Below are 21,486 nucleotides of genomic sequence, written 5' to 3'. Positions count from 1 at the left end.
AGGGGAATACCACTTGGCCAGTACTTGCGTCTAAGACGCAACTGCTCCAACAAAGCTGAATTCGTGAAACAGGCTGGGATCCTGAGGAACAGATTTCTCTCCAGAGGATACCCTGACTCAACATTAAGGTCAGCATACCAATTGGCACTATCATCATCACGAACTGAACTACTGGTACCCAGAACCAAACTCCCTGATAAAAAACAGAAAATCAGGGTAACTGGTACCTTTGATGAAGCTGCCAGCGATGTAAGAAACATCCTACAAAAGCACTGGTCCATTTTATTGATGGATCCAGACATTAAGGAGAGGATCTTTAATTATCCACAGATCACCTTTAGGAGGGGAAACAGCCTTAAGGATCTGCTGGTGCACAGTCACCACAACCCAATTGCGAAAGGCACCTGGTTGGATCGAAGACCTCTAGGCTGCTTCAGGTGCAGTGGATGCATTGCATGTAGCACTATCCAAACAGGAAAATCATTCATCAGTGTCAACCTTCAAAAATCTACAGAATTACTTGCAAATGCCCTATGGAATATATAGGCAAAACGAAGCGAGAATTGCGTAGACGCATTGGCGAACACCTGGGGGACATTACCAATAGAAGAGACACAGCTGTATCTTGTCATGTACATGACTATGACCACAGAGACCCGCGAAGTATCAAGGTCATGGGTATTGAGGTAATCACCCCCCCCCTCTGCGGGGAGGTGATTGGGACCGCGTACTTTTACAACATGAAGCACGCTGGATCCACACTTTGCGCACTGCAGCTCCCCAGGGTCTAAATGAACAACTTTGCTTTGGCTGTTTCATCTGACAGCCATAACATAAGATAATGAGCCTAGGACTCATATAAATAACCCTGTTTGGTTACCCTCCTGACAACCATAGCAAAAGACAACAATGGATGTTAATCCCTGTCTCTGATTTTTTGACAGGCTCATCCACATTGATAGGAGAATTTCACCTATCATGTGTCACTTCCCATGTATCCAGTTAAAAACCTAACCGACCAGAATATTCTCACTTTAATCTTACTGCAAAAAATGCCACCATAATATACACTGCTTTTGCTATAGACGGTGTCTTAACGAAGGTTGCCATAAAATGTCCCGGTTACTAGGCAACCTAGTAAACAATGGCCGCTGGATAGTATGTGTCCCGGGCTGATGACATAATCCTCGGCCATCTGTAGTTACGCGCCCCTACCTGACCGCGTCAACATGTATCCTACCAGTGCTGTCTACCTGCAGCATGGACAGCGCATGCGCGATGACGCCGACTGCCCCGCTGACGTCACCGCGCTGCGCTTCAAGCCTCGCTCTGAGGCCAAACTGTGTTTAAATATGAGCGGGCGATTCTCCTCAAGCAGGCTACATCTTGGCCTCAGGACACATCGCTGTGCTCCCTGAGAGGGATCCCTTCATCATTAGGCTGCCCTTTCAAAACTGTCTGCTCATCGCTAGGCAAGTACTGCGCCCTGATACATGTGTGGAGCCTGGAATAGAGGCTACCACCTGCAAGGTATCAATGTGTCATTCTTTTTTATCTATAACTGTGTGTGTTGATCATTGACTAAGGATACCAACACCATGCGTTATTATACTGTATTCCCCCTCTGTGTGTGCTCAATACTCCCCTGATGAGTTCTTATACGAAACATGCGTGTAGGGATTAGCTACACTAGGGCACAATAGGGCCAAGTAGCAAAAGGGCAAGGTTCCAGACGGGGTCGTTCCTATTAGAACGGGTGCTCCGTGAATAGGATGCTAGGGCGGTGATAGCACCCATATATTAGGGCTGTCTAGGTACCTCTAACCCACTAATACCCCTGTCCAGCCTGAACTGCTCTTTTTTACAGTAATACTATATCTACTGGACATCTACGAAAACCGGAAGACCCCGGCTAAACGGTAGGACTACCGGTTATTTAATGTGCCGCCGTGCACTAATTCATCTTCTATCCCTTGTGTTATCATGCACTTTTTTCTTGTACCAAATATGAATATCTAGGGACCTTATTCTATCGAATTAATTAAAAGTTAAGTTTTAACAAAGAATCACCACTCCCACTCTGTCTAAGTAAATAAAAAATATAGGTGATTAAGTCATCAACTAACATAGAGCTTCCCCTTAGCACTTTAAAGATGGAGCACGCTCCAGAATAGTGCTCTCAACATACTGTAGCTGCCAAGTTTCACATAGCAGACACTTGAGGCTAATGTCTGCGATCGGTGATAATGCCTATTGCAGGCATTTAACTCCTCACATGCCATGGTTATTTGTGACCAGTGAATGTGAGGTGGCTTTCCTGGGAGCGCTGCACTCCTGAGGCCCACAAAAACCTGCTCTATTAGAGAAGCAATCTAAAGATTTCTTATTCAAGTTTCCTACTAAAACCATTAAAAAGTGTAAAAAAATAAAAGTTTTTAAAAATTCAAAATCGCCCCCTTTCCTAAAAATAAACAATAAAAAATCAACATAATAGGCATCACTGCATATGAAAACACCTATACTATTAAAATATAAAAATATTTATCCCATACGGCAAACATTGAAGTGAAACATAAAGTCAAAAAGCACAATTTTCTATTTTTTGGTCACTTCGCCGCAAACATTTTTTTTTATCAAAATCAAAAAGCCATACACATCCAAAAATGATATTAATGAAAAGTACAGATCGCCCTACAAAAAAATGAGCCCTCACACAGCTCTGTACATATAACTACAAAAAAGTTATAGGGAGCAGAAACCAATTTTTTTTTTCAAGGTTTTTATTTTTTTTCAGTATTAAAACACAAGAAACAATATACGAATGTGGTATCGCCGTAATCATACTGACCCGGAGAATGAAAAGCACAAGTCAGTTTTATGACATAACGGACTCCTGCATAATGGAAACCAGACGGATCCGTTATGCGGCCCATAGACTTCTATAATGAAGGAATGCAAAACGGAATGTCTCTAAGGCCTCATGCACACGACCGTTGTTGTGTTCCGTTCCGCAAAATGGGGTTCCGTTGTTCCGTGATCCGTTACCGTTTTTGTTTCCGTATGCCTTCCTTTATTTTTGGAGGATCACCAGACATGAAGGAAAGTAAAAAAAAGTCTAAGTCAAGTTTGCCATGCAAATGATAGGAAAAAAACGGACGCGTGGACGCGGATGACAATCTTGTGTGCCTCCGCGTTTTTTCACGGTCCCATTGACTTGAATAGGTCCGCAAACTGTTTTCCGTGAAAAAAAATAGGACAGGTCATATTTTTTTGACGGACTGGAACCACGGGTTAATGGACGCGGATGACAAACGGTGCATTATCCGAGTTTTCAACGGACCCATTGAAAGTCAATGGCTCCGCAGAAAATCACGAAAAACGGAACAACGGACACGGAATAAAACAACGGTCGTGTGCATGAGGCCTTAAAGGCATTCTGTTATGCATTCCGTCGTGGAATTTCATTATGGCCCGATGTCCAGAATCCATAATTAAAATTTAATAAGACCGGAACCCGAACCCAGAACTCGAACTTGTAAAACACAAGTTCGCCCATCCCTACCCACAACTTATTTTAATCTTGCAGATCTTGCACATGGAAGTGGTTTTGTGTGCCATATGTGAGATACTTGCAAAAAGCTAGGCGCAGCAAAGCTTGGCCTAAATCTGGCATGTTTTGAGCCTGCAGCCAACAGTATCAGTGACATCATCAGTTTCTAAACTGATCAAAATCTAGAAGCAGATCTAGCTCTGCCAGTTCTTTTGTTGGTTTTGGCCGTATTTTGCCTCTGCTCTTTATTGCCACCGTGGCCACCACGCTCCTCATCTGATGTCACATACTACTGAGCACCCCGATCCAGCTCCCAGGTCCTGTCCAACACACAGTCATTATCATAGTCCTCATCCTCCCCACCACCTTTATCAGACTGTGATACTTCATTATAAGCTCCTTGGCCCCCGTCCTGATTCCATCCTCCATATTTTCCCCAAGTGACATTGTCTTTACAGTTACCACTGCCCCTACCACCATCATCGGGGCTACAAGTGCCACTTGTACTACTACCTCCACCAACATGCGGGTGTATATGGATGCGGCGAAGCCTATGATGTTTATTTTTTTGGTTGTTTATTTATCTTTAACCACTTAAGGACCACAGATTTATACCCCCCTAAAGACCAGGCCCTTTTTTACAATTCTGACCTACACTACTTTCACCGTTTATTGCTCGGTCATGCAACTTACCACCCAAATGAATTTTACCTCCTTTTCTTCTCACTAATAGAGCTTTCATTTGGTGGTATTTCATTGCTGCTGACATTTTTACTTTTTTTGTTATTAATCGAAATTTAACGATTTTTTTGCAAAAAAATGACATTTTTCACTTTCAGTTGTAAAATTTTGCAAAAAAAACGAGATCCATATAGAAATTTTGCTCTAAATTTATAGTTCTACATGTCTTTGATAAAAAAAAAATGTTTGGGTAAAAAAAAAAATGGTTTGGGTAAAAGTTATAGCGTTTACAAACTATGGTACAAAAATGTGAATTTCCGCTTTTTGAAGCAGCTCTGACTTTCTGAGCACCTGTCATGTTACCTGAGGTTCTACAATGGCCAGACAGTACAAACACCCCACATGTGACCCCATTTCGGAAAGAAGACACCCCCAGGTATTCCGTGAGGGGCATATTGAGTCCATGAAAGATTGAAATTTTTGTCCCAAGTTAGCGGAACGGGAGACTTTGTGAGAAAAAAATTAAAAATATCAATTTCCGCTAACTTGTGCCAAAAAAAAAAAATTTCTATGAACTCGCCATGCCCCTCATTGAATACCTTGGGGTGTCTTCTTTCCAAAATGGGGTCACATGTGGTGTATTTATACTGCCCTGGCATTCTAGGGGCCCCAAAGCGTGAGAAGAAGTCTGGTATCCATATGTCTAAAAATGCCCTCCTAAAAGGAATTTGGGCACCTTTGCGCATCTAGGCTTCAAAAAAGTGTCACACATCTGGTATCGCCGTACTCAGGAGAAGTTGGGGAATGTGTTTTGGGGTGTCATTTTACATATACCCATGCTGGGTGAGAGAAATATCTTGGTCAAATGCCAACTTTGTATAAAAAAATGGGAAAAGTTGTCTTTTGCCAAGATATTTCTCTCACCCAGCAAGGGTATATGTAAAATGACACCCCAAAACACATTCCCCAACTTCTCCTGAATACGGCGATACCACATGTGTGACACTTTTTTGCAGCCTAGGTGGGCAAAGGGGCCCATATTCCAAAGAGCACCTTTAGGATTTCACAGGTCATTTACCTACTTACCACACATTAGGGCCCCTGGAAAATGCCAGGGCAGTATAACTACCCCACAAGTGACCCCATTTTGGAAAGAAGACACCCCAAGGTATTCCGTGAGGGGCATGGCGAGTTCCTAGAATTTTTTATTTTTTGTCACAAGTTAGTGGAAAATGCTGATTTATTTATTTTTTATTTTTTTTCATACAAAGTCTCATATTCCACTAACTTGTGACAAACAATAAAAACTTCCATGAACTCACTATGCCCATCAACGAATACCTTGGGGTCTCTTCTTTCCAAAATGGGGTCACTTGTGGGGTAGTTATACTGCCCTGGCATTCTAGGGGCCCAAATGTGTGGTAAGGAGTTTGAAATAAAATTCTGTAAAAAATGACCTGTGAAATCCGAAAGGTGCTCTTTGGAATATGGGCCCCTTTGCCCACCTAGGCTGCAAAAAAGTGTCACACATGTGGTATCGCCGTATTCAGGAGAAGTTGGGGAATGTGTTTTGGGGTGTCATTTTACATATACCCTTGCTGGGTGAGAGAAATATCTTGGCAAAAGACAACTTTTCCCATTTTTTTATACAAAGTTGGCATTTGACCAAGATATTTCTCTCACCCAGCATGGGTATATGTAAAATGACACCCCAAAACACATTCCCCAACTTCTCCTGAGTACGGCGATACCAGATGTGTGACACTTTTTTGAAGCCTAGATGCGCAAAGGTGCCCAAATTCCTTTTAGGAGGGCATTTTTAGACATATGGATACCAGACTTCTTCTCACGCTTTGGGGCCCCTAGAATGCCAGGGCAGTATAAATACACCACATGTGACCCCATTTTGGAAAGAAGACACCCCAAGGTATTCAATGAGGGGCATGGCGAGTTCATAGAAATTTTTTTTTTTTGGCACAAGTTAGCGGAAATTGATATTTTTAATTTTTTTCTCACAAAGTCTCCCGTTCCGCTAACTTGGGACAAAAATTTCAATCTTTCATGGACTCAATATGCCCCTCACGGAATACCTGGGGGTGTCTTCTTTCCGAAATGGGGTCACATGTGGGGTATTTATACTGCCCTGGCATTCTAGGGGCCCTAAAGCGTGAGAAGAAGTCTGGAATATAAATGTCTAAAAAATTTTACGCATTTGGTTTCCGTGAGGGGTATGGTGAGTTCATGTGAGATTTTATTTTTTGACACAAGTTAGTGGAATATGAGACTTGTGTAAGAAAAAAATAATAATAATTCCGCTAACTTGGGCCAAAAAAATGTCTGAATGGAGCCTTATAGGGGGGTGATCAATGACAGGGGGGTGATCAATGACAGGGGGGTGATCAATGACAGGGGGGTGATCAGGGAGTCTATATGGGGTGATAACCACAGTCATTGATCACGCCCGTGTAAGGCTTCATTCAGACGTCCGTATGCGTTTTGCGGATCCGATCCATCTATCAGTGCATCCGTAAAAATCATGCGGACATCTGAATGGAGCTTTACAGGGGGGTAATCAATGACAGGGGGGTAATCAATGACAGGGGGGTGATCAGGGAGTCTATATGGGGTGATCACCACAGTCATTGATCATGCCCCTGTAAGGCTTCATTCAGACGTCCGGATGCGTTTTGCGGATCCGATCCATCTATCAGTGCATCCGTAAAAATCATGCGGACATCTGAATGGAGCTTTACGGGGGGTAATCAATGACAGGGGGGTGATCAGGGAGTCTATATGGGGTGATCACCACAGTCATTGATCATGCCCCTGTAAGGCTTCATTCAGACGTCCGGATGCGTTTTGCGGATCCGATCCATCTATCAGTGGATCCGTAAAAATCATGCGGACGTCTGAATGGAGCTTTACAGGGGGGTAATCAATGACAGGGGGGTGATCAGGAAGTCTATATGGGGTGATCACCACAGTCATTGATCACGCCCCTGTAAGGCTTCATTCAGACGTCCGGATGCGTTTTGCGGATCCGATCCATCTATCAGTGGATCCGTAAAAATCATGCGGACGTCTGAATGGAGCTTTACAGGGGGGTAATCAATGACAGGGGGGTAATCAATGACAGGGGGGTGATCAGGGAGTCTATATGGGGTGATCACCACAGTCATTGATCACGCCCCTGTAAGGCTTCATTCAGACGTCGGGATGCGTTTTGCGGATCCGATCCATCTATCAGTGCATCCGTAAAAATCATATGGACATCTGAATGCAGCCTTACAGGGGGGTGATCAATGACAGGGGGGTGATCAGGGAGTCTATATGGGGTGATCACCACAGTCATTGATCACGCCCCTGTAAGGCTTCATTCAGACGTCCGGATGCGTTTTGCGGATCCGATCCATCTATCAGTGCATCCGTAAAAATCATGCGGACATCTGAATGGAGCTTTACAGGGGGGTGATCAGGGAGTCTATATGGGGTGATCACCACAGTCATTGATCACGCCCCTGTAAGGCTTCATTCAGACGTCCGGATGCGTTTTGCGGATCCGATCCATCTATCAGTGGATCCGTAAAAATCATGCGGACATCTGAATGGAGCTTTACAGGGGGTTGATCAATGACAGGGGGGTAATCAATGACAGGGGGGTGATCAGGGAGTCTATATGGGGTGATCACCACAGTCATTGATCACGCCCCTGTAAGGCTTCATTCAGACGTCCGGATGCGTTTTGCGGATCCGATCCATCTATCAGTGGATCCGTAAAAATCATGCGGACGTCTGAATGGAGCTTTACAGGGGGGTAATCAATGACAGGGGGGTGATCAGGGAGTCTATATGGGGTGATCACCACAGTCATTGATCACGCCCCTGTAAGGCTTCATTCAGACGTCCGGATGCGTTTTGCGGATCCGATCCATCTATCAGTGGATCCGTAAAAATCATGCGGACGTCTGAATGGAGCTTTACAGGGGGGTAATCAATGACAAGGGGGGGTAATCAATGACAGGGGGGTGATCAGGGAGTCTATATGGGGTGATCAGGGGTGATCAGGGGCTAATAAGGGGTTAATAAGTGACGGGGGGGGGGTGTAGTGTAGTGTAGTGGTGCTTGGTGCTACTTTACTGAGCTACCTGTGTCCTCTGGTGGTCGATCCAAACAAAGGGGACCACCAGAGGACCAGGTAGCAGGTATATTAGGCGCTGTTATCAAAACAGCGTCTAATATACCTGTTAGGGGTTAAAAAAAACACATCTCCAGCCTGCCAGCGAACGATCGCCGCTGGCAGGCTGGAGATCAACTCTCTTACCTTCCGTTCCTGTGAGCGCGCGCGCCTGTGTGCGCGCGTTCACAGGAAATCTCGGCTCACGCGAGATGACTCCTATTGGCGTTAGTGTGACCTGGGAGCGCCGCAGAAATGACGCCTTTCGGCGTTAGCGTGACGGTAAGTGGTTAATTTAATTTGGGGGAAAGGGGGGATGATTTACATTTTTATATTCATTTAAAAACGTTGGCAGTCATTTATGAACCAATATACAAAAATTTTTGGCGTATATTAGGTGCAGATTTATGACGCTCACGCCAATAAGGGGGTGTGGCGTGTAAGAGGGCAGGCCGACAGGCCCTTCAGATTTATAATTTTCTATGTCAGATTGTGGCATTGAAAATGGCAAGGGAGCTGGCGTAGGTTTAAGTTTGTTGTATGCCGCCGGAACATGCACCTAAGTTATGCGGTGCTGGAATTGCCTGGGAATATGGCTATAACACACTGCAGAAGCTTGAGGTTTTTTTTTTGTTTTTTTTAAATCTGGCTGCTGAATAAAATGATGTTTCTGCAGGCACTGCACTATTTTAGTTATTGCAAATCTACAGTGCCTTACTTCAAGCTTGCCACTTGTCAACAGCTGCATTCAGTATAAGGCCTCTTGCACACGAACGTTGTGCATCTGTTCCGTGCATTCGAGGCTGTAATTTGTGGTCCCCAATGCACGGGCAACATCTGTGCGGCGGCCGGGATGGATCGAGACCCATTCAACTGTATTGTGGACGTCGCCGTATACGGGCCGCAATACGGCCACAGGCACACAACTTTCGCGTGCAAGAGGCCTAAGGGTAAATTCACATGACCATGTCCATTTTCCAGATTTGCAAAATGTGCACCCATCATTGCATGGCTGACTCATTGACTTCAATAGGTCCGCGATCCGCATGTTGGAGCCAAAGAAAGGACATGTCCTATCTTTTGCAGCGAGCCCCGCGGACCCGGGAGCACACAGAAGCTTGCAGGAGTAGACAGTCATGTGAATGTAAAATCAAGCACACACAGAATTCTGACCCTTTGCTTTCCCTGATAAAACTCTGGGATTTATATCTATTTATTCGATCTATCAAACTAAATATATCCTTCAACTATCTCTGAAACACAAGGCATGCTGAGCTCAGAATGGCATCTTTGCTTATGAGCTAGCCCAGAGACTTAAGGACCTGCCAAACTCCTGCCTCCTGCTCACAGATTGTCAGCCTCTAATCCAATCAGGGAAAGCCCCCTTCCCTACCAGGGTCATGTGATCCTCCATCGTTATCCTATCTGGCTTTTCCCCCCTCAAATTTTCACAGTAAATTGGCGGGGCCATCGTTTTACAAGATTCGTTCAAAGTAAATCGCCAAAACTATGTATTCATTTGGCAACTGAATTTTTGTGAAATTTGTAATGAATCTGATTTGTTTAAATTCAATTTGCTCATCTCTACTTTCCAAAAGACCAATAATAAGAAGCCTTCAACAAATGCAATATATCATATATGACAACATTCTCATAACACATTTATCCTATCTCACCCTTACCTGTTAACATAACTGTTCTTATGTTTGCAGATTTAAGTTCATGAAGAACTGGTTTTGTTTCAGACTTGAGTCTATTTTCCATGATCAGAAAACCAAGAAACTGAAGTTCATTCTCCACTTCTTCTCTGGAAGCAAAAAAAAAAGTTCTTGAAGGGGTTGTCCGAGCTTTACTAAGTGATGGCCTATCCTTCAGTGTGTGCAGCACTGCACTGAAAAGCACTATTTATTACATGAATTTGCAATATTGTGTTACAAGATGTCTTTTCTATATGTGTAGCCACCCAGTGGTTGTGATGTGAGTTGCAGTCGGTCAAGGCCGCGCCCCCACCCCATCCCGTCACTGAACCCCTCAGATGCCGCGTTCAACAGGGGTTAATCATGGGTTAAAAACAAAAAAATACATACCTCATCCATTTTCTCATGGAGGGACAATCTTGATCGAAGAAAACACGCCAAATCTCGCATGCTGACGTGATTCACCACGTCATCTCGCTGGCTGGGCATGGTGACATCAATGGCATCACTGCGCCCGGCCAGCACAATGACGTCTCACGTCAGTGTGCGAGATTTGGCATGTTTTCTTTAATCAAGATGGCCTCTCCTGTGAGCAAATGGATCAGGTGAGTATATATTTTTTGGTTTTTTACTGCCATTTCAGGAAAAATTGATTTGTTACCAAGGAAATTCAGCTTCACGACTAGAGTTGAGCGAACACCTGGATGTTCGGGTTCACAAAAAAGTTCGAGTTCGGGACCCGAACTTTACCCCGTACCCCATTAAAGTCAATGGGGACCCTAACTTTTGAGCACTAAAATGGCTCTAAAAAAGTAATGGAAAGGGCTAGAGGGCTGCAAATGGCAGCAAAGTGTGGTTAAGAGCATGGCAAGTGCTCTGCAAGCAAATGTGGATAGGGAAATGACTTAAAATAACATAAAATACATAAAAATAAAAAATAATAATCTTGATCTAGGAGGAGGTGGTCCATATGGAGTAAGGAGGTTGAGGAGGCGATGGATGTGGCGGTGTACGTGGAAGCGGCGGTGGAGGAGGAGGAGGAGGTAGCCAACACTGGTTTTTGGAATTTATATATTTTTTTTTTAAATTAGGGTACACCCCAAAACATTGGGAAATATAACCTGTGATAACCCCCTCCAGTCGTACTAAACAAACATTCAGACAATAAACTGGCTGCAGGGCAGGCCAGCACCTCCAAGGCGTTAAGGGCAAGCTCAGGCCATGTGCCCAATTTGGAGAACCAGAAGTTGAAGGGGGCAGACCCATCAGTCAGTACGTGTAGGCGTGTGCACACATACTGCTCAACCATGTCGCACGTCCCCGTGACATCCACGATCCAGTTGTATATCTTCTCTATCAACTTTCGATGTTCTTTTATGCACCTACCATGGTGATCACGGGTAAAGGGGAATCATGTTTCCAGGCCGAAGAGGGAGTCTGAGAAAGTAATACCACATCCAAGGGAGGTCATTGGATGAAATTAAATGTGATCGAGTGGAAATGTGGGACAAATTATTGCAGCAGAAGCTTCCAAGTAAAGGAGGGGGCGTACGGCAATTACACACTCCCGACCCAGGGAGGTAGTGACGATAAATAACAATACAGGACTTTTAAGATGCTCTGTTAATGGAATGATTAATAAAAAATTACAGGGAATGTCACTGGGGTATTTTGGATTTGGAAACGTTAGACAGGAGAGGCCCTGCTGCCGCTTTGTTGACTCTAGATAACTTCTGCCTGATCGAACGTCCCCGTGACGTCCACGATCTAATTAGATATCTTCTCTATCAACTTTTGATGTTCTCTTCTGCACCTACCATGGTGATCATGGGTAACGGGGAATCAGGGTTCCATGCTGGAGAGGGAGCCTGAGAAAGGGATATCACATCCAAGGTAGGTCAATGGCTGAAATGTGATTGAGCGAAAATGTGGGACAAGTTGCTAAAGCGGAAGGATCGAATGAAAGGAGGGGGTGCGCGTGAATTAAAGACGAATTTTAGAAATTTTAGTCCCTGTCACCTATGCAGAGCAGAGGTTTTTCATGGGCAAAAATGGGTTAATGTCACCCACCAATGGAACAGACGCTTTTTAAAAATTTCGGTCTCTTTCAACTATGCAGAGCAGGGGTTTATTCACGGTAAAACTGTGTTCATGTCACCCACCAATTTAACAGACGATTTTACAAAAATTAGGTCCCTGTCACCTATGCAGAGCATGGGTTTGTATAGGGCAAAATTGGTAAAATGTCACCCAAGAATGTAACAGACAATTTTTTAGAATTTAGGTCCCTGTCACCTATGCAGAGCAGGGGTTTATTCACAGCATAAATGGTAAAATGTCAACCAAGAATGTAACAGACGCTTTTGCACCCTGCTCCCTCTTTTGCTGTGCTGGTGCCTCTGTGCAACCACCGCCTCTTCCTCCAAACTAGACAGGTCACTCGCATGACCTTGATTCCATGTGCGGTCTAGTACCTCATCGTCCTTCACATCATCTTCCACCCAGTCCTCACCCCAGCCATCCTTGTCAGTCTGCATACTGCAGAAAGCCGCAGCAGTTGGCACCTGTGTTTTGTCATCATCCAAGTCGTGCTGCGGTGGTCCCATGTACTCATCCTGAAATATAAGTGGTTGGGCATTGGTGCACTCAATCTCTTCCACTTTTGGGGCAGGGCTATGTGGATGGCCCTGGGAAACCCTGCTAGCAGAGTCATCAAAAAGCAGAAGAGACTGCTGCATGACTTGGGGCTCAAACTGCTTGGCTGATTTGCAAGGGGGTGAGTTGAAAGACTGATGGACATCGGCTGCAGGTGCCAACTCTGATCTTTTAGCAGGAGACTGGGTGGGTGACAATGTGAAGGAACTGGAGGCACTGTCAGCCACCCAATCTACTATCGCCTGTACTTGTTCTGGCCTCACCATTCGTAGAGCCGCATTCGGCCCTACCAAATAACGCTTAAGGTTGTGTCGCCTACTCGCACCTGAGGAACGTGTTTCACTTGTGCATGTAGCTGGCACAGATCGACCATGTCCTCTCCCTGCAACAGGAGCTCCACCAGCAGCTCCACGACCGGGGCCACGTCCCTTATTTGACGCTCTCCTAACAGATGGTTTATGTCATGTGACAATGTAACCGCCAATAGTAAACAATTTAGTTCACTGAGAGTAAGGCAGTGCCGGTGTCATAAAGATGAAAATTTCTTGAGGTCACACAACAGTGTGACAGTCGAATTTTATACAATTACTTCACGGTCACAAAAAATGTTAATTTGTCAACCAACAGTATTGACTAGTTGTATTTGACTGTGACAAATGCAGTAAAGGCCCCAAATGTAGTGTCTTGCACACAATGGATGTTTTTTTTTAAACCAGAATATAACAGCGGTATTTAATGCTTGTATTTGACTGTGACAAATGCAGCAAAGGCCCCAGATGTAGGGTCTTGCACAAAATGGGTGTTTTTTTAAACCCAGAATATAATTGCAGTATTTAAAGCTTTTATTTGACTGTGACAAATGCAGCAAAGGCCCCAAATGTAGCGTCTTGCACAAAATGGGTGTTTTTTAAAAAAAACTGAATATAATTGCAGTTTTTAAAGCTTGTGTTTGACTGTCACAAATGCAGGAAATGCCCCAATTTTAGTGTCTTGCACAAAATGGGTGTTTAAAAAAAAAAAACTGAATATAACAGCAGTATCTAACGCTTGTATTTGACTGTGAGAAATGCAGCAAAGGCCCCAAATGTAGTGTCTTGCACAAAATGGGTGTTTTTTTAAAACCAGAATATATCAGCAGTATCTAACGCTTGTATTAGACTGTCAGAAATGCAGCAAAGGCCCCAGATGTAGGGTCTTGCACAAAATAGGTGTTTTTTTTAAACCCAGAATATAACTGCAGTATTTAAAGCTTGTATTTGACTTTCACAAATGCAACAAAGGCCGTAAATGTATTATATTGCCGGAAATGGGTGTTTTTTTAATACCAGAATATAACAGCAGTATCTAACGCTTGTATTGGACTGTCAGAAATGCAGCAATGGCCCCAAATGTAGGGTCTTGCAAAAAAAATTGTGTTTTTTTAAACCCTGAATATAACTGCAGTATTTAAGGCTTGTATTTGACTGTCACAAATTCAGCAAATGACCCAAAATGTATTATCTTGCAAAAAATTGGTGTTTTTTTAAACCCAGAATATAACTGCAGTATTTAAAGCTTGTATTTGACTTTCACAAATGCAACAAAGGCCGTAAATGTATTATATTGCCGGAAATGGGTGTTTTTTTAATACCAGAATATAACAGCAGTATCTAACGCTTGTATTGGACTGTCAGAAATGCAGCAAAGGTCCCAAATGTAGCGTCTTGCAAAAAAATTGGTGTTTTTTTAAACCCAGAATATAACTGCAGTATTTACAGCTTGTATTTGTCACAAATTCAGCAAAGGACCTAAAATGTATTATCTTGCAAAAAATTGCTGTTTTTTTAAACCCAGAATATAACTGCAGTATTTAAAGCTTGTATTTGACTGTCACAAATGCACATATACTGTGCTGGTGCACTGAACTTGCACAAAATGGCCGCCAACGCCCACCTAACTAACAGACGGATAAAAGTTATTTTTCTGTGTCACTAAGCTCAGGGCAGGGTAAAAAAATGGTGCACTGCACCCACAAAACAAAATCGCTGTAGATTGCAGAGTTAACAAGCACTTCTGATAATAGATTCTTTCCTATTCTCTCCCTCATAGCAGCAGCATCCTATCCCTACACTAGTAAGATCAGAGTGACGTGCAGCGATACATGACTCCAGCTTATATAGAGGCTGGGTCACATGCTGCACTGGCCAATCACAGCCATGCCATTAGTAGGCATGACTGTGATGGCTTCTAAGGGCACAAGAGTTAAACGCTTGTTCATTGGCAGCCTTTCAATAAGTGCCATTAAATCGCCGAACATCGAACTCGAACCCGAACTTTTACTGAAAAGTTTGGGTTCGGGTACAGGGTCCAATTACTGCTGGGTTTATGTCATTCGGGGACACCATCACTGAGACCAGTCATTGGCTGCAGCGGTGCACATGATTTTTTGCGGAAATTGGAAGATAGGGACCAGAAAACCAGTGAAAAGAACCTGGGAGCCATAACTCAACTGTGAGGTGCAGGTGAGTATGGATATCTCCACTGGTACAGCTAGCTGGGGTGTAAATACAAAATGCATTGCATTTTTTATGTGTTTTTTAGAAAGTAATGTGTAATCCTGGCCTGATATAAACATGACATGAACTCAACATAAAGGGGGACATTTATTATGAGTTACTGTATAAGCCATTTTTGGCATATTAATGTTGTAGAGATTCTTGCAACTTTTTGCCGCTCATGCCATTTTTCCTGAGTGCCGAGAAAAGGAAGCGGAGTGTGGGCAAGCCACCATGCCCATCTCATTTATCATTTTCCATGCCAGTTTTTGGCATGGAAAATGACTTAAAAGAGTTATCCCATGACTAATGTAAAAAATGAAAATTAGACATCATATAGTACATGACAGTCTCTTTCTAGCAAAGCCAGAACCAGCCCTGTACCTCACATGGATCCAGAGATCTCCCCATTCATTGCTCTGCTAGATTTATATCAAGCTGGCAGCTCAAGGGGAGTGTCTTTTCTGCTGTAGCTAAGGGGGCGTGTCATGCTCTCCCTATCACAGCTCAGGAGGCAGTTGAAGGATGAAACTGAGCATGTGCAGCCTTCACAGTGAGCAGGTCAAAGAAATAAGAAAAAAAAATAAGAGCAGGTGGCGCTGTACATATACATAACTCAGTGGCTAAGCTAAATTTTTAATTACATGCAATTACAAAAGTATTCAGATTCAGCTGCTGATGTGAGAACTGTAGAATATTTTTTGTGGGACAACCCCTTTAAATCTATGCCAGCAAGGTAGCTGGCATAGATTTTAGTATGTGTCATGACATTTTTTACAATTACTAAAAAATTATAAAATATATAAATCTAATTTAACCTCTATTTCTGAAAAAGTTTGTGATGGGATTTGAACTCACAGCTTCTGCATCATAGCCCAAAACTTTAACCACTACACTATATAGCTACATAGCCAGTCACTTAAAAAATAAATAAATATGATACTTCTACTCTAGAGGAATACTTACTACTAGTAAGTATTCCTATACAGTAGAAGTATCATTTTGTTGTTTTCTTTTTGTTTTTGTGACTGGCTATGCAGCTATATAGTGTAGTGGCTAAAGTGCTGGGCTATGATGCAGAAGCTGTGAGTTCAAATCCTGTCACAAACTTTTTCAGAAAGCAGGCTCAGCAGTTAATTAAGATAATATGTATCAAAAGATGAGCCAGCACTCCAATAGATAACGTGAAAAAGGTGGACCCTTTATTGACCCCTCTGCAACGTTTCAACCGCTCAATGCAGTCTTTATCAAGCATATAAAATGGTGTCTCACAGGGGAATATATACCAAAAATGCATAGCAGCAAGTTAAGCGACAATTAAACAATCATTTAATATAATAGTGTATAAAAACCATTCAAAGATGAGAATACAATCACATGTGAAGCACAAATACATCATCAATGGTATGTGCAAATGTGCAAATTATTAACAAACATGATTCATTCATACAACATATAGTGTGTAAATTGTACCCAATCAATCACATGTGCATGTGTTTAATACCAGCAACAGCTGTTGTAAATCTACATAAAAAGAACTTACAAAACATTCATTGCCATATAATCAGTTACTTAGGGTTAAAAGGATAGTGCAGGACCCTGACAAATTGCCTATTCGTTAGGCTCAGATAGTGCACAATTTCGACAGAGGTGATATCCCACTCGGGTGATTCACAAACATTTAGATCGGGTTAGACATCCACAACAAACTAAAACCACATCTAATAAAATGGATCAGATCCCCTTTATATCGACCTTTTCTGAACAGAGTGGATCAGTTGCCAATATTATTCGGAGACATTGGTCGATCCTGAAAAGTAGAATACCACAGATTGAAGCTTTTACTGAATCCCCTCTTCTATCTTATAGGCGCGCCCTACCAATCTACGAGATAAATTGGTACGGGCTGACATTCCTACTAGAGGTTTGGTGCAGACCTATATTGGAACTCGTGGAAAGGGATGTTTCCCTTGCTTGAATTGTGTAAACTGTTCATTTATGATCAAAGGTGACAAATTCATTCATCCAATGTCTGGGAACCAATATGACATTCGCCACTTCTTGACGTGCAATAGTGCATATGTTGTTTATGTGCTTTCATGTCCATGTGATCTCCTGTATATTGGGGACATGAAGACACGTTTAAACAATCACCGGTTCTCTATAAGACGTAAAAGGAAAGACTTGCCTGTTCCGAAACATTTTGTAGAAGCAGGACACAATGAGAAGGACCTTAAATTTATGATTTTGGATCAGATCATCTTGTCAAAGAGGGGAGGCGATCAGACATTGGCTCTCAAACAAAGGGAGCTATACTGGATCCATCGCCTCCATTCTCGGAGACCATTTGGTCTGAATGTTGAATTCAAATGGAATGTGATGTAATTGGTTGTACTCTACCTGCCTTGTGTTTCTTTGCTGGGTTCTGCTTTGGTTTTTGTGATTACAAATGGTGTCACTATTTTACGACAAATATACTTTCTTTCTTTCTTTCTTCATTGGGCACAATGATATTTTACTTTAATGATCATTTTGCTGGCCGCATGTATATGGAGATTTTGGGAGTGGTGGTTCAAGTTCATTTCTAAAATTACCCTTAATGATTTTCATATACTTGTGGTGAGGAACATGTATGGTGTTATAGCCATGTTTTATATTATATATGGTTTCTCTCCCCTTTTGGTTTTTATTTTATAAAAACCATTGATCCATGATAACTCCAAAAATATATATCCTGAGTACAGTTGCTTTATTTATGTCTTCACTTATTGAATTTAGACATTTACAATTATCTATATTTATTGGTCGTTGGACCTTTTTTCTTTGTGCCTAGTGCTTCCCCGTGGCCTATTGACGCTGGCTCCTCCCCGTCGGCTTGGCGTATCGAGGCGCTCATTCCTGCTTGGTCTCGCGATGTCTGCTCGGGTCATGTGGTCAGTCATGTGATTGATCCCGATCCCGATAGTTTGGAGTGTGGTTGCTAGGCTCCTGGACATGCGCAGTCATGCTCATGGGATGCGGATCTTGGCGCCGCACATTTGTCCCCTCTGTGTAAGTTCTTTTTATGTAGATTTACAACAGCTGTTGCTGGTATTAAACACATGCACATGTGATTGATTGGGTACAATTTACACACTATATGTTGTATAAATGAATCATGTTTGTTAATAATTTGCACATTTGCACATATCCATTGATGCTGCATTTGCGCTTCACATGTGATTGTATTCTCATCTTTGAATGGTTTGTATACAGTTTTTATACGCTATTATATTAAATGATTGTTTAATTGTCACTTAACTTGCTGCTATGCATTTTGGGTATATATACCCCTGTGAGACACCATTTTATATGCTTGATAAAGACTGCATTGAGCGGTTGAAACGTTGCAGAGGGGTCAATAAAGGGTCCACCTTTTTCACTTTATCTATTGGAGTGCTGCCTCATCTTTGGATACATATATATACATATAGTATATCCAAAAAATAGGCAGCACTCTAATTGTGGAAAAGGTGATGATAGGTTTATTCCCAGGCAACGTTTCAGGCCACACACTGGGGCCTTGACAAAGGCTCCAGTGTGTGGGCTGAAACGTTGCCTGGGAATAAACCTATCATCACCTTTTCCACAATTAGAGTGCTGCCTATTTTGTGGATATACTATACTACAGGAAAGGCTGTCCACCTTTCCAGAGGATTTTGCATCCTAACTACTTTTTTTCACTGTGCTGCTGTTACTCTTTGTTTATATATATATATATATATATATATATATATATATATAGATAAGATGCCTTTATTGTCACTGTACAATACAATGTACAATACAATGAAATGTTGTTTGGAGCAATCCTAGATGCCATGGACAGAGGAACAAGAACTGACATTTAAACTAAAGCATTACACTAGAAAAAACAACAACAACATTGCACTAGAAAGCATTATTCACAGTTCACAGCATATATATATATATATATATATATATAGCAAGAGCAAAGTAGGAAGTGCTTATGAGTATATATACACACACTGATTCAGACACCACTGCAGACAAGAGATCATCATGGGTTCACGAATGCAGCAATATATATATATATATATATATATATACGTTTTTAGCCATAATATATTTACACATATTATTATATATATTTAAAATATTTCTGAAAAAGTTTGTGATGGGATTTGAACTTCTGCATCATAGCCCTGAACTTTAACCACTACACTATATAGCTGCATAGCCCGTCACTTTAAAAAAATAAAAAATAAATGAGACTTCTACATTATAGGTCTCAGTAGAAGTACAGTACAGTAGAAGTCTCATATTTTTTTTTTTTTTTTTAAGTACCGGTAACTAGCTATGCAGCTATGCAGCTATTATAGCTGAGTGGTTAAGTGCCTTGCCTCTAATGCAAAAGGTCATGAGTTTGAATCCCGACAAAACCTTTCTGAAATACAGGCTATATTAGATTTAAATACACCGGAGTGTCCCAAAGCACTGACTCCATATATGGACATAGCTATATATGGAGTCAGAGCAGGGACTTCTAAGCTGCGGACTCACACTGAGGGATTCCCTCACTGTGCAGCGATCTTCTGCATAGAAATAGAGGCTAAATTAGATTAAAATAGACTAACTCGAGCACACGCGGTGTTCGGCCGAACTCCACAATGTGCCGAGCATAGCGATGTTCGAGCCGAATTGATGTTCGGCCAAGCATGCTCGCTCAACACTAATAAAGACTGCATACATAAGAGTCACTTAAATCCACTTACCTTTTTAAGCGGTCCACATTAATTTCCTCTTTTGATTTGAAATCCTTATAAGCAATGCCAATGACACGGTAACCTTGCATTGTATAGTGGTCGAGGATGCAATAAAAATTGTCTGGCACTGTACACGGTGGGAAAAAAAATCACATAGAATAGTTTGGACAATGTAAGAAGTCAATAATAATTACATTGGTTGTCATTTCTTGTCATTTCAAAATACAAAGAAAAATGTCTCTGGTTATCTTACGGTGAATCCTCGGCGCTGCAAGCCGCAAATGGATTTTTGTCACTTATCCAAAGTTCAATCAAATAAAAGAGACTGCGCTGCCAAAAGAATATTACTTTTCTTTTCCTCTCTTTTACAAACTTCTCTCCTCGGATTTAAAGAAAAAAACTGGGTTTTCACCAGGTTCACAAGATGTAACAAAATCCTCCTCGGAATTTACAAGTGCAAGATTCCATTCACAGTGTGCGTATTCATCACCACTGGAGACACAAGTGGTGATGAATACGCACAGCTCTATAGGCTTCAGAAAACACCTTCTTTGGTATTCCTTGATTTTCTCATAGATCCCTGTTTTCTCATAAACCAGAGAAACGCGGAGGATAGTAAAGCACTTAAGGTGTGCGATTATAAAAATTTATTTATTATACTCACAAAATTAAAAATATAACAAGCATTCAGATCAGCCTGCACAGACGCCCGACCCGGGTTTCGCTACAACGCTTCTTCAGGATCGTTTCTCTGGTTTATGAGAAAACAGGGATCTATGAGAAGATCAAGGAATACCAAAGAAGGTGTTTTCTGAAGCCTATGGAGCTGTGGGGACACAAGTGGTGATGTGAATGGAATCTTGCACTTGTAAATTCAGAGGAGGATTTTGTTACATCTTGTGAACCTGGTGAAAACCCAGTTTTTTCCCTTTATATCCGAGGAGAGAAGTTTGTTAAAGAGAGATAAAGAAAAGTAATTTTCTTTTGGCAGCGCAGTCTCTTTTATTCGATTGAATTTGTAATTTATTTTGTGCTTTTTATGTTCCAAATGATATGATTTAAAGCATTGTGACCTAGTCTGGATTTCCAAAGTACAAGCAATGCTGTAAAACCTGGGAAGCAAAACAGTTTTTAGCTGTCAATGGATTTAGAAATCAGTCCCTTCACTGGACCTAATTTAGGCCCCAAGCACACAACTGTATTGTTGGTCTGTATCAGATCCGCAATTTTTTGGGGTTGCAAAAAATGCAGACAGCATACTACATACTGTCTGCATTTGTATGAAACATTGTACAGCCCTGCAAAAAAGATACATGTCCTATTCTTGTCCATTTTGCAGACAAGAATAGGATATTCTACAGGAGGTGGAAAAAGTGGTTGCAGGCATAAGGCCAGTTTCCATGTTTTGGGAATCTGCAGTTTGTGAACC

At 42.0% G+C, this 21,486-nt stretch overlaps 1 protein-coding gene across 2 annotated transcripts in view; it reads right to left on the bottom strand.

Moving 5' to 3' along the window:
- Window positions 1–21,486, bottom strand: part of LOC120997968 (probable cation-transporting ATPase 13A5) — a 275,887-nt gene that overhangs the window by 116,725 nt on the left and 137,676 nt on the right. For both annotated transcript variants that reach the window (XM_040428353.1, XM_040428354.1), the window contains exons 17-18: window positions 20,067–20,184; window positions 10,088–10,212 (exon numbers count right to left, since the gene is read on the bottom strand). In XM_040428353.1, the coding sequence (XP_040284287.1) occupies window positions 10,088–10,212; window positions 20,067–20,184 (243 nt within the window). The remainder of the gene's footprint in view (window positions 1–10,087; window positions 10,213–20,066; window positions 20,185–21,486) is intronic.

This window comes from Bufo bufo, chromosome 4, assembly GCF_905171765.1.
Source record: "Bufo bufo chromosome 4, aBufBuf1.1, whole genome shotgun sequence".
NCBI lineage: Eukaryota > Metazoa > Chordata > Amphibia > Anura > Bufonidae > Bufo > Bufo bufo.
Note: the sequence above shows the minus strand (reverse complement) of the source record. Positions and strands in the feature narration are given on the sequence as shown.